Source organism: Pinus tabuliformis, chromosome J, assembly GCF_031772625.1.
Source record: "Pinus tabuliformis cultivar Carrire ecotype Pingquan chromosome J, CPIR1, whole genome shotgun sequence".
Lineage (NCBI taxonomy): Eukaryota > Viridiplantae > Streptophyta > Pinopsida > Pinales > Pinaceae > Pinus > Pinus tabuliformis.
Genome location: NC_142295.1, coordinates 908,930,590 through 908,943,031, shown reverse-complemented (window position 1 = coordinate 908,943,031; position 12,442 = coordinate 908,930,590). Strand labels below are relative to the sequence as shown.

At 38.1% G+C, this 12,442-nt stretch overlaps 1 protein-coding gene and 2 pseudogenes across 3 annotated transcripts; all 3 read right to left on the bottom strand.

Annotated features, from left to right (window-relative positions):
* Positions 1-957: 957 nt before the first annotated feature.
* On the bottom strand, positions 958-8,204 carry LOC149229678 (glycine--tRNA ligase, mitochondrial 1-like; annotated as a pseudogene). Its single transcript, XR_016247951.1, has 8 exons — positions 7,892-8,204; positions 3,927-4,075; positions 3,617-3,792; positions 3,079-3,095; positions 2,419-2,608; positions 2,250-2,301; positions 2,091-2,171; positions 958-1,842 (listed from the first exon to the last, which is right to left on the bottom strand). The product of XR_016247951.1 is annotated as a glycine--tRNA ligase, mitochondrial 1-like (transcript).
* Positions 3,669-7,840, bottom strand: LOC149229679 (glycine--tRNA ligase, mitochondrial 1-like). Of its 2 annotated transcripts, none has more exons than XM_089378698.1 (3): positions 6,046-7,840; positions 4,338-4,719; positions 3,669-4,030 (listed from the first exon to the last, which is right to left on the bottom strand). In XM_089378698.1, exons 1-2 carry the CDS (start codon positions 6,169-6,171, stop codon positions 4,441-4,443), a joined length of 405 nt encoding a protein of 134 aa, XP_089234824.1. In that variant the 5' UTR covers positions 6,172-7,840; the 3' UTR covers positions 3,669-4,030; positions 4,338-4,440. The 2 variants fall into 2 exon arrangements, with proteins under 2 accessions (XP_089234824.1, XP_089234825.1); XM_089378699.1 differs by having other exon boundaries at positions 3,669-4,019.
* LOC149229677 (uncharacterized) lies at positions 8,115-12,170 on the bottom strand (annotated as a pseudogene).
* Between the last annotated feature and the right edge of the window lie 272 nt (positions 12,171-12,442).

Here is a 12,442-nt window from a genome sequence, read left to right as displayed (position 1 = left end):
TCGTGTCACCGCTTATAGAAAGCTGTAGATGATGACAGTGCACCACGCAGCTTCCCTGTTGATAGCACGCTGCCTGTTGACAGTACACAGAGTCCATGCAGCTTGCTTTCCTGTTCACAGCCCACCACCACGCAGCTTCCCTGTTGACAGCACACTAGCTGTTGACAGGACACAGAGTCCATGCAGCAGTTGCATACGGCGAATTACAATTGGGCGGAGGACAACGAAAACCGAGGCTTGTGACTGGCTCCGGTGAACAGGGTTTGCCCACCCGAGGCCCGTAGTGAAAGACGCCTATCGGCGTAATCAACAAAATAATGTTCTGCTTTGAAACATCAGATCATGAGAATGCATTGGAAAGGGGAAGGAACCATGCCAAAAGACAAGTGTGATCACTACCATAACAGAGCTGGAAAATGTATCTAAGAAAAATACTCTCAGCAGGAAAATATACGATACATGAGATGCACGATATTTGCGTGCTCGAAATGCCATGTGATACCAAATATCAGATTAGAACTTTAATGAACATAAATTGTCATGAGAGGATGAAAAGCTTACTATAATACACTTCACGGAGATTTTGAGTTCCTTTGTTGGTACCCCCAACAGTGAACCTGTCCAGGCCATGATGATTTATTGAGAAATATAATAACAACCTCATAATGTTAAATTCCAAAGACCACTGCTCTAAGCACCACATACCAGTTAAGTACATTAAGTCACATTAGCTAACACCATAGCAAATTTGTATTAAGGATGTCAATCCCACCGCAGAGATGCAAATGATTCATAAAATGTTTCACAATCAAGCAGGTAATATAGCTTGCCACACCCAGCTTCCCAGTGTATTGTAACATTTATTGGGCATATATAGCCCAGAAAGCAAAATAAGGCCAACGTAACATATCTATGATGTAACCAGAAACCTGCGAAACTATGTACAACACAAGACAATTTACTCCAACAGCTGAAAACAACTTATCTTTTGCAAAACAAACGTCAAACTCTTCACCAGACAAAAGGCACCAGTAATTACCAGCCGACATAATAACAATCAATGTTCAAATCATACTGGAGGCCACTATAGAAATGCACCTTGTACGCTTTGAATTAAAGATACATAAGCTCTTTGTGTGAGCTTCCCATTTTGTAAATTGTAAGGAAATGCAAGAACCTTAATCATCTGCAGTGCACAATATCCCCTGTAAAATTACGCTGAAATTAATCATCTGCAGTGCTGGTTGTGCGAATTGGATATCTCCAAAGCACATCTGTCCATTTGCTTGGGCTCTCTGTCACCTCCTTCACAACAGAAGCCACCTCTTCCACTGAAACTCGTATTTGCACTTTTGAGTCCCTCTCTCTAATGGTTACTGATGCTTCTGAGTCTACCATTATCGGTAATGGCACACCTAACTCATCTGTTCTTGCATATCTCTTGCCAATAGAGGGCCCTGTTATATCTATCTTGTGGGATAGACCTGCTCTAGTCAATGATTTTGAAATAAGTTGCGCTGTTACCTCGTACTTGCTCATTTTGCACCAGAGGGAGCACTCTGCATTTTATTGGCGCTACTAATGGTGGAAAACGAAAAACAATGTATTGTTTATACCCAGCCTTGCTTGGTCGTGTATAAAAGCTGTGTGCTCATACAAGCAATAAATGGTTCTACCAATACCAAATGATGGCTCAATCACAGAACGTGTGAAAACTCTTCCCGTGCTCTTTTATAATTTCTTTGAATATAGATACCATGTCCTTTGTAAGAGTGACAGTTTGGCCTTCCCTTCAGCCTCCAAATTAGCTTTAAGTTCCATAGCTTCCGCTTCACTCATGGCCTGGAAGAGGTTTCCCAGATAAGATAACCATCAGAAGCAAGATAAACTAGCTCTTCCATTCAGTAAACCCAAACTTTTAGAAGATAGGATGAGATGATAAGACACAAAAAAATTTATGTAGAACTTCAGACAGAAGATTCAAAGTCCATATAAGCCTAACAAGCAAGGATAATAAAACTGGGAAGAAAGACCTGCACCATTAACATATTATTAGAAAAAGCAAGAAGGAATATACAGATAGTAATCGCCTCTGAAGCTTTAACAATCATCTTCTGATTGTCCCTAAATGCCAGCCCCAACTATCGCTTTGCTAGATTTATCACTAATTTCTGCACAAAAAATACCAGCAATAAACCAACTGTACCAAAATATATAACGATTTAAAGCCATTCATTGCTGTTACTCACCTCTACCTCCTTGGGTTCTGTGTATGTTTCATAAACGACAAGAAACACAGCGCTTGTTCCTGTTCCATTACAGTATTACAAGTTTAAAGTTTAAACTGATTATAGCTTGCATTTAAAGCTTGTGACTTCCAAAAGTATATCATTGCAGAACTCAAAATTTACTTTAAACCTTACAGTATGTGGCTTCAAGACATAAGCAGATCTGTCTGCAAGACCAACACATTCAACCCATCCATAGAAGCACTCTATATCTGCATCCCAGCAATCTGCAGCATAATGAGCCATTTCATTCTGTAAATGCTGCCTGAAGTAAGTCCTTCCTATGAAATACCCCAGCGTCTCATTGTTAATAGTGCCCTGTCCATAGGAAGGTAACTTGATATTTCGAAAGAAAAAAAGCATGGCAGAGAAACAATTTAAAATATCATTTTTGTAGTAGGCTACTAACTAGATAAGATAATATAATTATATTTATGTCCAACTGATGACCACAAAGTAGGTCAAAGGGACGGTTGAATACAATGATGTCCATAAAATGTGGGAGAACCAAAGGGTCTCCTATAAAAAAAATACAATGCATGAATATAAAAGGTGCAATGCAGGAACATAAAAGATACAATGTATGGAATGCCCTGACGGAGAAGATCCAAAGGCTAATGGGTTTGAGGATCAGACCCGTCTCTCCTAACATCTGAGGTCGGCTGAAGAACACTGAAAAAAATTCCACAAAGTTTGTTGGCCTGATGAAGGGCCAGTGGGAGGTGCATACTATCCACTAACTTGTTGTCTGGGGGAGTTTGCGAACTGCTGAGGTCTCCCAGGGACGGATCTGAGACGGTTTCGCTGCTGAGGTCTCATGTGGCGGGGTGAGGTCCCACGGATCCTCACTGGTCTAGAGTCTGGATATGAAACAGTACCAATCGTTCTCTTTGTGCCCCTGTTTGAAGGTAGTACCCTGAAAAATATCATGATCCCCTGTGTCAGGTCTGGTCTGATGGGAGGCTAAGAATATGCGCTCGGAACTTGAGAACCTCCTGCATATATAGGGCCAGACATCTCTGACCGAGATACCTGAGATACCTGAAAAAGTCTGCAAGGGTCTGAGAGTGTCTGAGAGTCTCTGAACTTTGAATAAGCAATGGAACCTTCTTCTCCTCTGATCTCGTAGTAGATAGGGCAGCCAAAAATGAAGTGCACCTCAGTCTCTACGTCCTGTAAATTAAGTACCTGGCCTGGTCTAAACACTTAAAACAAACCTTTCACAATGCCGCACTTACTGAGCTGAGCTGATTAATAATGATATAAAATGCCATTGTGATTTGTAAATTGTAAATAGATGGCCATAAGAGTTTTCTAACCTTTGCGACAGATGAATTTTTATAGGTGGTTTTAAAGCCATTTGCTCTTCTCTGTAATAGATGAAAAATTCCAAATCAGCAACGTCTTTGAACTTTGGATGAGATTTCTCACCAGGATTCACAAAGTGTTCAATCTCGGCAAGAGTGAACTCTCGTACTCTCAAGAGACCTTGACGGGGTGATATCTGTTAGGTTTACAGTTCAGTCATTCCAAAACACGTCTAATGCACATTGAATAAACACAGGAACATCAATTGAATGATGAATGACAAACTGAGTTTGAAAGAGAAATCAGCAAATGATGGAAATGATAGAAAACCTCATTTCTGAAGGCCTGACCAATCTGTGCAGCTGCAAATGGAAGCTTCCTTCCACTGTGGAAATAAAGATCGTTGAAGTTCACAAAATTGCCCTGTGCAGTCTCTGGACGTAAATATCCGCAGAATGAAACCCCAAGCTGGCACATACCTTTTTAAAAAGAATCTTATTAAATTTCAAGAAAAAGCAAAGTAAAAGGGACTCGTTGGACTTCAGATTACGGGTTTCACAAATTTCGTTAAGATCTATCTACATTCTCAATGGTACCAAGTTTTTCTGATACACAACATGAAAATAATCTACTTGTGTTCATGTATTTTATGTATGCAAAGCACAGAGCAGTGAGCACTGAAGATATAACACTAAAAATTCTAATAAATAGATGAAGTTCAGCATCATAGACATTGCTTACCCTGGACTCAAGCCTGATGGGCCTATAGAGGTTGCGAACATAAGATTGAATGGATAGGGATCCGAAAGGGGATCTTTTTGGTGTCTGGGCCAGTTATACCGTATTATTTGAGCTTTGCACCCAAAGCTTCGGAAGAAAGCTCATCTAGAACTGCCAGGACTTGTTTCAATTCATTTACCTTCTCTGGTGACAATAGATCTTTCTCAAGCTTCTTTTTGCAGTAATCTTTAAGCAAATGATCTGCTCGATAACACATTCCTGTTTTCTCGTCTTTCACCATTAGATCTGTGAACTTTTCAACATGGCCACGTGCTCTCAGGACAACTTCAGGTGTTACACATGGACAATCAACCTCTAACATGTTTTCTTCCAAGACATAATGCTGCAAAATTAAATCGCATTATAAATGTTTCCATCTTCTAGGCTAGGTGCAACTAAATTCATATTAGTGTACAAAACACAGTAGTTACAGGCCACACCCAACTATCAGTTTAAACTAATTTATCACAATTTTGCGCTGTGCTAGATAGCTAAGCTTTACGCTAAAACCCAAATTTTGACTGGTATAAGGCATAAGAGAGTAAATAGAGAGTAGTAGGTCTATGATGAGATGAGCAAAAGTTAAGAGCAGGACTCACAGATAGCACAAATAGTGAATAAACAATTACTAATCTTGCTTGATGGGTAGGTTGGCAGGCTGTGCTAGATAGCTATGCTTTACACTGAATAAAATAGCTAATGTAATTGTGTTACATTACACTAAACAGAATAACCTAATTAAACTAAACATTTGATGGAAATTTTACTAATTATTCATTTTGCTATTGGAAAACTAATTAATTATTCATTTTTATTATTTCAGTCCATATGTGAGTATGAAATTATGAAAAGTAACTTAAAGTTAACAAACATGAGAGGAAATCTGCTCCCAGGCAAATAAGTGACGTTGATGCATCAAGACAAATGCCATAACCTAAAAATGTTTTCAAAGGCAACAGCTATTGTGTGCAGTGAACATTATAAATACGAAGAATAACTTTTAAGTATGCCAAGGTACGGCGAATAGAGAACAACAAATGTATATGGTAGGAAGAGAACAACGAATCACGTCTGAACTTTTTATACTAATTCGTGTTCATCAATAAGTTTCAAATCTTGATTCAGAGAAAATTATCAAAATACAGCAGTATATTTAATCTCGGACTATCTAATTATATCTTTTATCAAAAAATACACACTAATCCGTGTTGATCAATAAGTTTCAAATCTTGATTCATAGAAAATTATCAAAATACAGTAGTATTTTATCTCAGATTATCTAATTATATTTTTTATCAAAAAATTACACAGTTTAATTTACAAAAGATATGGTTTTTTTTATGCATTTTAGTGAGATAATTTCAAGCAAAATTATGATCAAAATTATGATCTAAAAGAAACAGTTTTTTTGGATTGTAGTGAGACAATTTCAAACAATATTATAATTTTTTTAATAATTTAAAAATATTTTTTAATATATAAATAAATTCAGCATCGTTAAAATTACAAAAACTCATTTCATCCGTTAGTTATACTAAACGATTAAAAAGTGATTATTTATAAACATTCCATAAAAGTATTCTTTTGCTCGACACATTTACGAAGAAAATGGTGAGGTACTGACAGATCACAAATGAAAGAAATTACGAAAAACCAAATAATAACCAACCTGTGGCCGAAAGGCAATAACATTAGGCTTGACAGATTTATCCAGGGGTTGCTGGGTTGTATGATACATACAACGCAGGCCCATTATCATAAAACCCAGCAACCCCTCCATAAACCTGGAACCCATCCATAAATCTGGAAGGAGGGTATGTAAAACTTTCTACTCTCCAACGTATTTGTTAAGGCTCATAATCATAAAACTCAGCAACCCCTCCATAAATCAGGGCCCATAATCATACAACCCAGCGACCCCTCCATAAATCTGGAAGGAAGGTATGTAAAACTTTCTCATCTCCAACTTATTTTTAACGGCCTGCCTGAAAGCATCTTTGCTCATAGTAACCCCGCTATCGTCGGAGATCCTGAACTGACGCTCTTTAGAAGCAAAGTACAATGCCAACTTCAATTCCTCTCAATGGCCGCCTATGAAGGTTTGGGAGCCTTGAATGCCTGAACTTTGTCGCCTTGTTTTTCCTCTAGCTCTGTTTTTCAATGACAGATGTTCTCAGGGATTCAACTTCGGTATACAGCGTCCTACTTTTGCTGCTGTATCACTGTAAATCCTACCAAATCCAGAATTGGGTTTCTGATGAGGTGATTTAAGATCCTAAAACCTGTCTGTGAAATGGGCTTGGGATGGCGAATTTTGGCGATTCTAAAGGAGGATACTTGGATTAGATGCACATAATCCAGGCTTTGGCTTCATCAGTGTGTACGAAACTGAGCTAGGGTTTCCTGGGTTGGAGAATTTGGGTTTTCTGATTTGTCTGTGAATCCGATACTAATGTGTTAGGGCTCGATACTAATGTGTTAGGGCTCAGTAAGGGCTGAACAGGTTATAATGCCCATAAAGTTTGTTCGTCCAGTGCTCCACATGGATCGAGAAGTGGAATTAGTCAATGTCAAAATGTGATAAAATGCAATTTTTTATTACGCCGTAGGCGTTTCCACATTGCCGGCGCAGCCTTAGGAATTTTCCTCACCAAACCCTGTATACAGCCGGAATTGTTAAATAGTTGTTTTCCAACCTACTCCATCGCCCTTATCTCCATGAAACACCAACAGGCAGAGGGTTCAGTACAAGCCTTTGCGGACAATGTCAAGGGCAAAGGCAAATGGATAAAGAAATTAGGGCACCTTTACTCTGAGATTGACCTAACAGTCCACTCTATCCTTGCTTCACGCCCAAGGAAGAAGTGGCTCGATAATGGGCACATAAAATAAATGTATGAAAAATCAACAATGAATTCAAGGGCCGAGAATCCCTCTCTTTTTCCTCTTACACGTAATGCGCACCTAAAGTCATAATACCGAGCTTACCCCGCCATCTATTTCTACAGCGCCTTACCACCAAAAACAATCCAGTGGGATTCATATTAACAACACTTCCGCCTGATCTTTTTCAGCTGAACTAAGCTTCTGACTCTGCCAGTGCCCACAATATTACTACTCCGGGTATCACGTTTGATGGCTTACAATTTAAGTTTTGTGCTTTCTTTATTTAAGGAAAATGGTAACCGGTCCCTGCTCCGGGTATCACGATTTTATGGCTTTCAATTGAAGCTTTTGTGCATTTTTTATTTGAGGAAAATGGTAGCCATGCCCCTGATAGGACGGGGATCGGGCGTGGAATTTGACATTTGGAATATTTTAATGACCGTTTCTCTCGACGTGGTTGGAACTGTGGAAAACGTATTTTCAACAGTTAAATTTTTTGCCAAAACGTCATTAATGTCTACCAACTGAAGCTACTTACCTGTGCTATGATTTGGAGAGCTTGAGAATTTATGGAAGACATGAGCTGTATGGTACCGTTAGAGTTAATGAAATAGTCAGTCATGTCTAACCTCTTGTTGGCTTGCGGCGCAAATTGCAGTCATCATCATCTGAGCGACCTATTAATACGGATCCCCAATGCCTTTTGCTATTTCCTACTTGTTTCCCTTGAAGCATCCGGCCTTATTCAATCCTTGTTCCTCATCCTGGCAGCACTCTTGGCCTGCGTTCTATACCAGTGGGTCTCTGTTGCCTCTGCTCTGAAGTTCATGATTTATATATCCATTTCGGGGCTCAAGGTCTCCGAGATCGAAGGCGTGGCCTTTCTTGCCAGATTCTTTCTATGATATCTGAGAGCGGAGGGTTGGAATGTGGTGTATTCTGGAAAAAGTTATATCGAACTTCCCAGATTCTTTTAGAGTCGTCAAGAGGTGGAAGAATTATTTGGTCAAAAGTGGCTGGTCAAAAATTTTCAAAAAATTTTGTAGAGAGAGTGTTTGAATCATATTTTTGATGGTGGAAATAGATTAGTTTCATCAAAAAAGTTTAGAACACTTAAAATTTTGAAATTTAACAATTATAACTTGGATTTACAAAAATATTTGCCTTTACAAAAATCTTTGCTTAATTTTCTCTAAATATAACCAGAATTTTTATAACTTTCCGACTAACTCCTCCGCCTCGGTAGACTACACGGATTCTTTCTATGATATCCAAACGCCAGAGGCTTAGAATGTGGTGTCTTATGGAAAAAGTTATAGTGACAATGCTCCGGCACATGTAGAGACATTTGCTGTGGAATACATGGGCATGATTAGAGACATTGGACCCGAAATTGAAGTGGACGCTGAAGGGAGAAGCCCAACTGATTAATTATGCATATCATCAATAAATAAATAAAATTGTCTTTTTTTAATATAAAATATGTGGAAAAGTTTTCCACTTTAAATCCTCGTATTTTATGATGAACCATGGTCATAATCAATGGCAGTTTGTATTGATGGATTTTTTTTAGAGGGGTAAACAATTTACAAGAAATTATGTCCAATTATTGATTGAGAGTTTTCATTCAAGTTTTTTAGAATTTTTTTTTTTTTTTTTTTTTTTTTTTTTAATTCAATAAAGTTGTTTAGTCTTAGTCATTATCCATTATATTTTTATCTTATAAAAAATAATGTAAAGTATTGGTTTGAAATCAATTTTTTTTATTTGGTTATAAATAAAAGAAATATATGAACACTGTTTGTTTTTATCACATTTAATATTTATTAGCAATTGTCCCAAAAGGTATAAAGAGAGGCCGATAGGATTATTAAATTGGAATTGTTGAATTTTTCTAGAAGAGATGTTGGTTCAAGCCTAACGAATGAGCAATTTGAGTTGGCTAAAGGCTTTCTAATTGTTTTTTGTTATGGTAAAATTATGTTGATAATTCATTGGTTTTACTTTCAAAAGCTTGAAGGAATTTGAAGAGCGGGTATAGAATTGCTTTGTGGGATTTGATCCCAAAATCATTGATTTGTAAACACATACTCAATGAAATGTTAATTGGTTGAAACCATGCACAAATGTTTGATATAAGCAAATAAGCCAAAAAGGTTGAAAGGTTTAATTGGTTTGTGGAAAACCTTGTTTTTTTGGACTGGGTCATTGTGCAATTACTTTTCTTTAGATGTTTTGTTTATATCTATATTACAAGGAGCACATTGAATGTCTTATTTCATTTTAGAGTAAGTTAATTACCCAAAATCAAGAGGTTAATTTAATTACCCAAAATCAAGAAACCTCTATGGATGGCCAAGCATATACGAAGCTTAACCATGATATTATTGGATGCCTCGGATCCATCAACACTGAAAACTGTATTCTACAGCCTCCAAGCCACAACGTTGACAGCTGAGTCAACAGTCCCAACGAATGGGGCAAAGATTTCAATTCTGGGCAATCACAAACCCACAACTTTCCCAACGAATGGGGCAAAGATTTCAATTCTGGGCAATCACAAACCCACAACTTCTTCAAGCTGCTAAGGTGACCTAGAGAATAGGGTAGCGTTTCCAACAAAGCATTTCCCAAAGAAAATTCTTCCAAACTGCTTAGGTTTCCAATATCCCTCGGCAATTCTTTTAAATTTGTCTCTGACAGGATTAATATTTCCAGGGACAGGACAGTTGATGTGAAACTTGGCGAGGCAACACTTCCACGCTCTTGCAGTCCGAAAGGTTTAGATATTCAAGCGTCCTTATATTTACAAATGTTTCCTCCAACAAGGTCAAATCGGAGCAATATTCCAAATTCAGATATTTAAGTCGAATTAAATTCCCGAAGGAATTTGGAAGCCCGTGCAAACTCCGACAGCGAGAGAGATTGAGGTGCTGGAGATTTGTTAAGAACCCAAAAGAATCAAGCAATGACTTCATATCTGGGCATCTTAGGTGCAGGTATTGCAATGAGGACAAATGACAGAATTCCTCTAGTAAAGTTTTGAGATGAATCAAATCTGACATACAAGTCACCACAATCTTTTCGATGTGCTTTATCCGTCCAATGGACTTTGGGAACATTGAAAGAGGAGCATAGACATGTAGCTCCCGCAACTCCAGAGGTGCCTGCCACGCAATATTCATATTTCAACAGTAAGAAAAATACAGAGATGATAGCCTTTATCTACAAAACCCTTCAAATGCTTTCAAGAGCCTGTGCTAGTATAGCAATTGCGGCAACAATCTACCATAAATTAGGGTGGCAAAGTAAAAAAAGAGAATAAATACAAAATTGTCTTTAGCCTTAACCTGAGATTCTGCTTGCACAATTTTTTCAATTTGGTTTATACCACTTCTAAAACCCTTATATTCTTCATCAGAATCTAGGGAGGCTGGCAAGAGAAGGGACAATTGTTCCAGCGTAGCCATATCAGGTTCGGTGACTCTACCCTCCTCATTATGCTTTCTCAATGACGATCTTCAGTTGCAACAAGTTGTAACTTCCTAAAACGATATGGTTTAGGGTCGATCAACTTCCTCATACAGTTTCCCAAAACCTCATGACACCAATTTTTGAACCATGTGACTTCTTCGTCTGATTCTGGTTCCCGAATGTGATAGAAATAACTGAGGACACGAACCATCCTAATTCCCCGCACCTCGGTTATTACCTGCAGATTCTTTACGAACAAACTGTCAAACAACAAATAAAGAAAACAGAGCAACGAGTTTTTCTCTTTCAAGCAGCAAAAAACTAAAACAGAGCAACAGGTTAATGTTAGAATGATTCAAGTACTTACAGGCGATTGCTGCCACAAATCATCAATGTCGTCGGTCGTGAGCAGAGCTCCTCCGGGAACGCAAAAGGCAAATGAGGCGAGAATGCGGTTAGGGATAAGGTGGTTACGGCCATAAATGCATCCTATAGCATTCACTAAGTGTAGAGAAAGAGAGAGAGAAATTTAGCCTTAATTAATAAAACCTTGCATTGCAGACACAAAAAAAGAAGTAACATGTAATTTTGATAGCCTCCATGAATTAAATGTAGAAACAAATTGTAGTGATATTGTGGCTAAGTCACATTTCAATATTTGCGAAGACAGTACCTGGATTATCACTGTGTTTTACATTGAATAACTTTCAACAAAATAAGTTATCCATCTATTAAGAGACGACACATAATTTGCATGCAAGTTGTGTTGTTCTTTACAAGTACTAAAAGATGAACCACAAACATTAAACACTGATGTCAAGAGAGAAGGCATCTTGTAAGCAATTGTTAGGATATTCCGACACATAGGAAATAGTTAAGTATAACTTGGTCTAGTATAGAGTTAGGTAAAGTGTGTTTCTTTACTATGTACATTTTGTAACTTACAATCCGACGGTCACGATATGTAGTGATCCGACGGTTCATTCTCTCCTCGGTATTACCGACACTTGATCTGTGGCTTAACACCCGACTGGTCCATGATCTCTATTTAAAGAGCATGGAGGGTCATTTGTAGGGTAACCGTTCATGAGAGAAGCTTATGTAAAATTTCATTCTTTTATTAATAAATTGCTTGAAGTGGCCGCATTGGCTTAGGCCGTGGACTGTTTCCCTCTTTGAGGGTTTTAACCACGTCAAAAATATTGGTGTATTGATCTGTGATCTGTGTGTGAGCGGTGTCCTTTGGTGTTCTGTGTGAGGAACTTACCCTGTAAATTCCTACAACAATTAAATAATATAAGATGCAATAGAAGTATAGTTTGGACCTTAAAGATACTCACATTTGCAAAAGCCCTGCTCAACTGCTGTAGCAAGTTGACAAGTGCATGACTTTGAACAAGCTGCTTTCCAACACTATAAAAACCTTTGGTGCATGCTGTTACAGTCACCAACTTTCCATTGCAAAGCTTCACCTGTATATTAGGGGAAATGGCATGAGAAATATAAGAAATCTACAGAAGAAACAATTCAGTTCCTAGCCATTATGGAGGTGAAGCTCAAAATTAGTGCAGGATTGGGTAAGAAGTGCTCACGTCTATAGAAATTTGCAAAATCCCTGCTCAACTGCTGTAGCAAGTTGACAAGTGCATGACTTTGAACAAGCTGCTTTCCAACACTATAAAAACCTTTGGTGCATGCTGTTACAG

What these genes read in the sequence shown, in the direction of transcription:
- LOC149229679 (XM_089378698.1), bottom strand. Translation starts at nt 6,171, where the DNA reads ATGGGTTCCAGGTTTATGGAGGGGTTGCTGGGTTTTATGATAATGGGC. An exon ending in TTATTGCCTTTCGGCCACAG is followed by an intron (nt 4,720 to 6,045) that starts GTTGGTTATTAT and finishes TTAATTTTGCAG; the next exon opens with CATTATGTCTTGGAAGAAAA.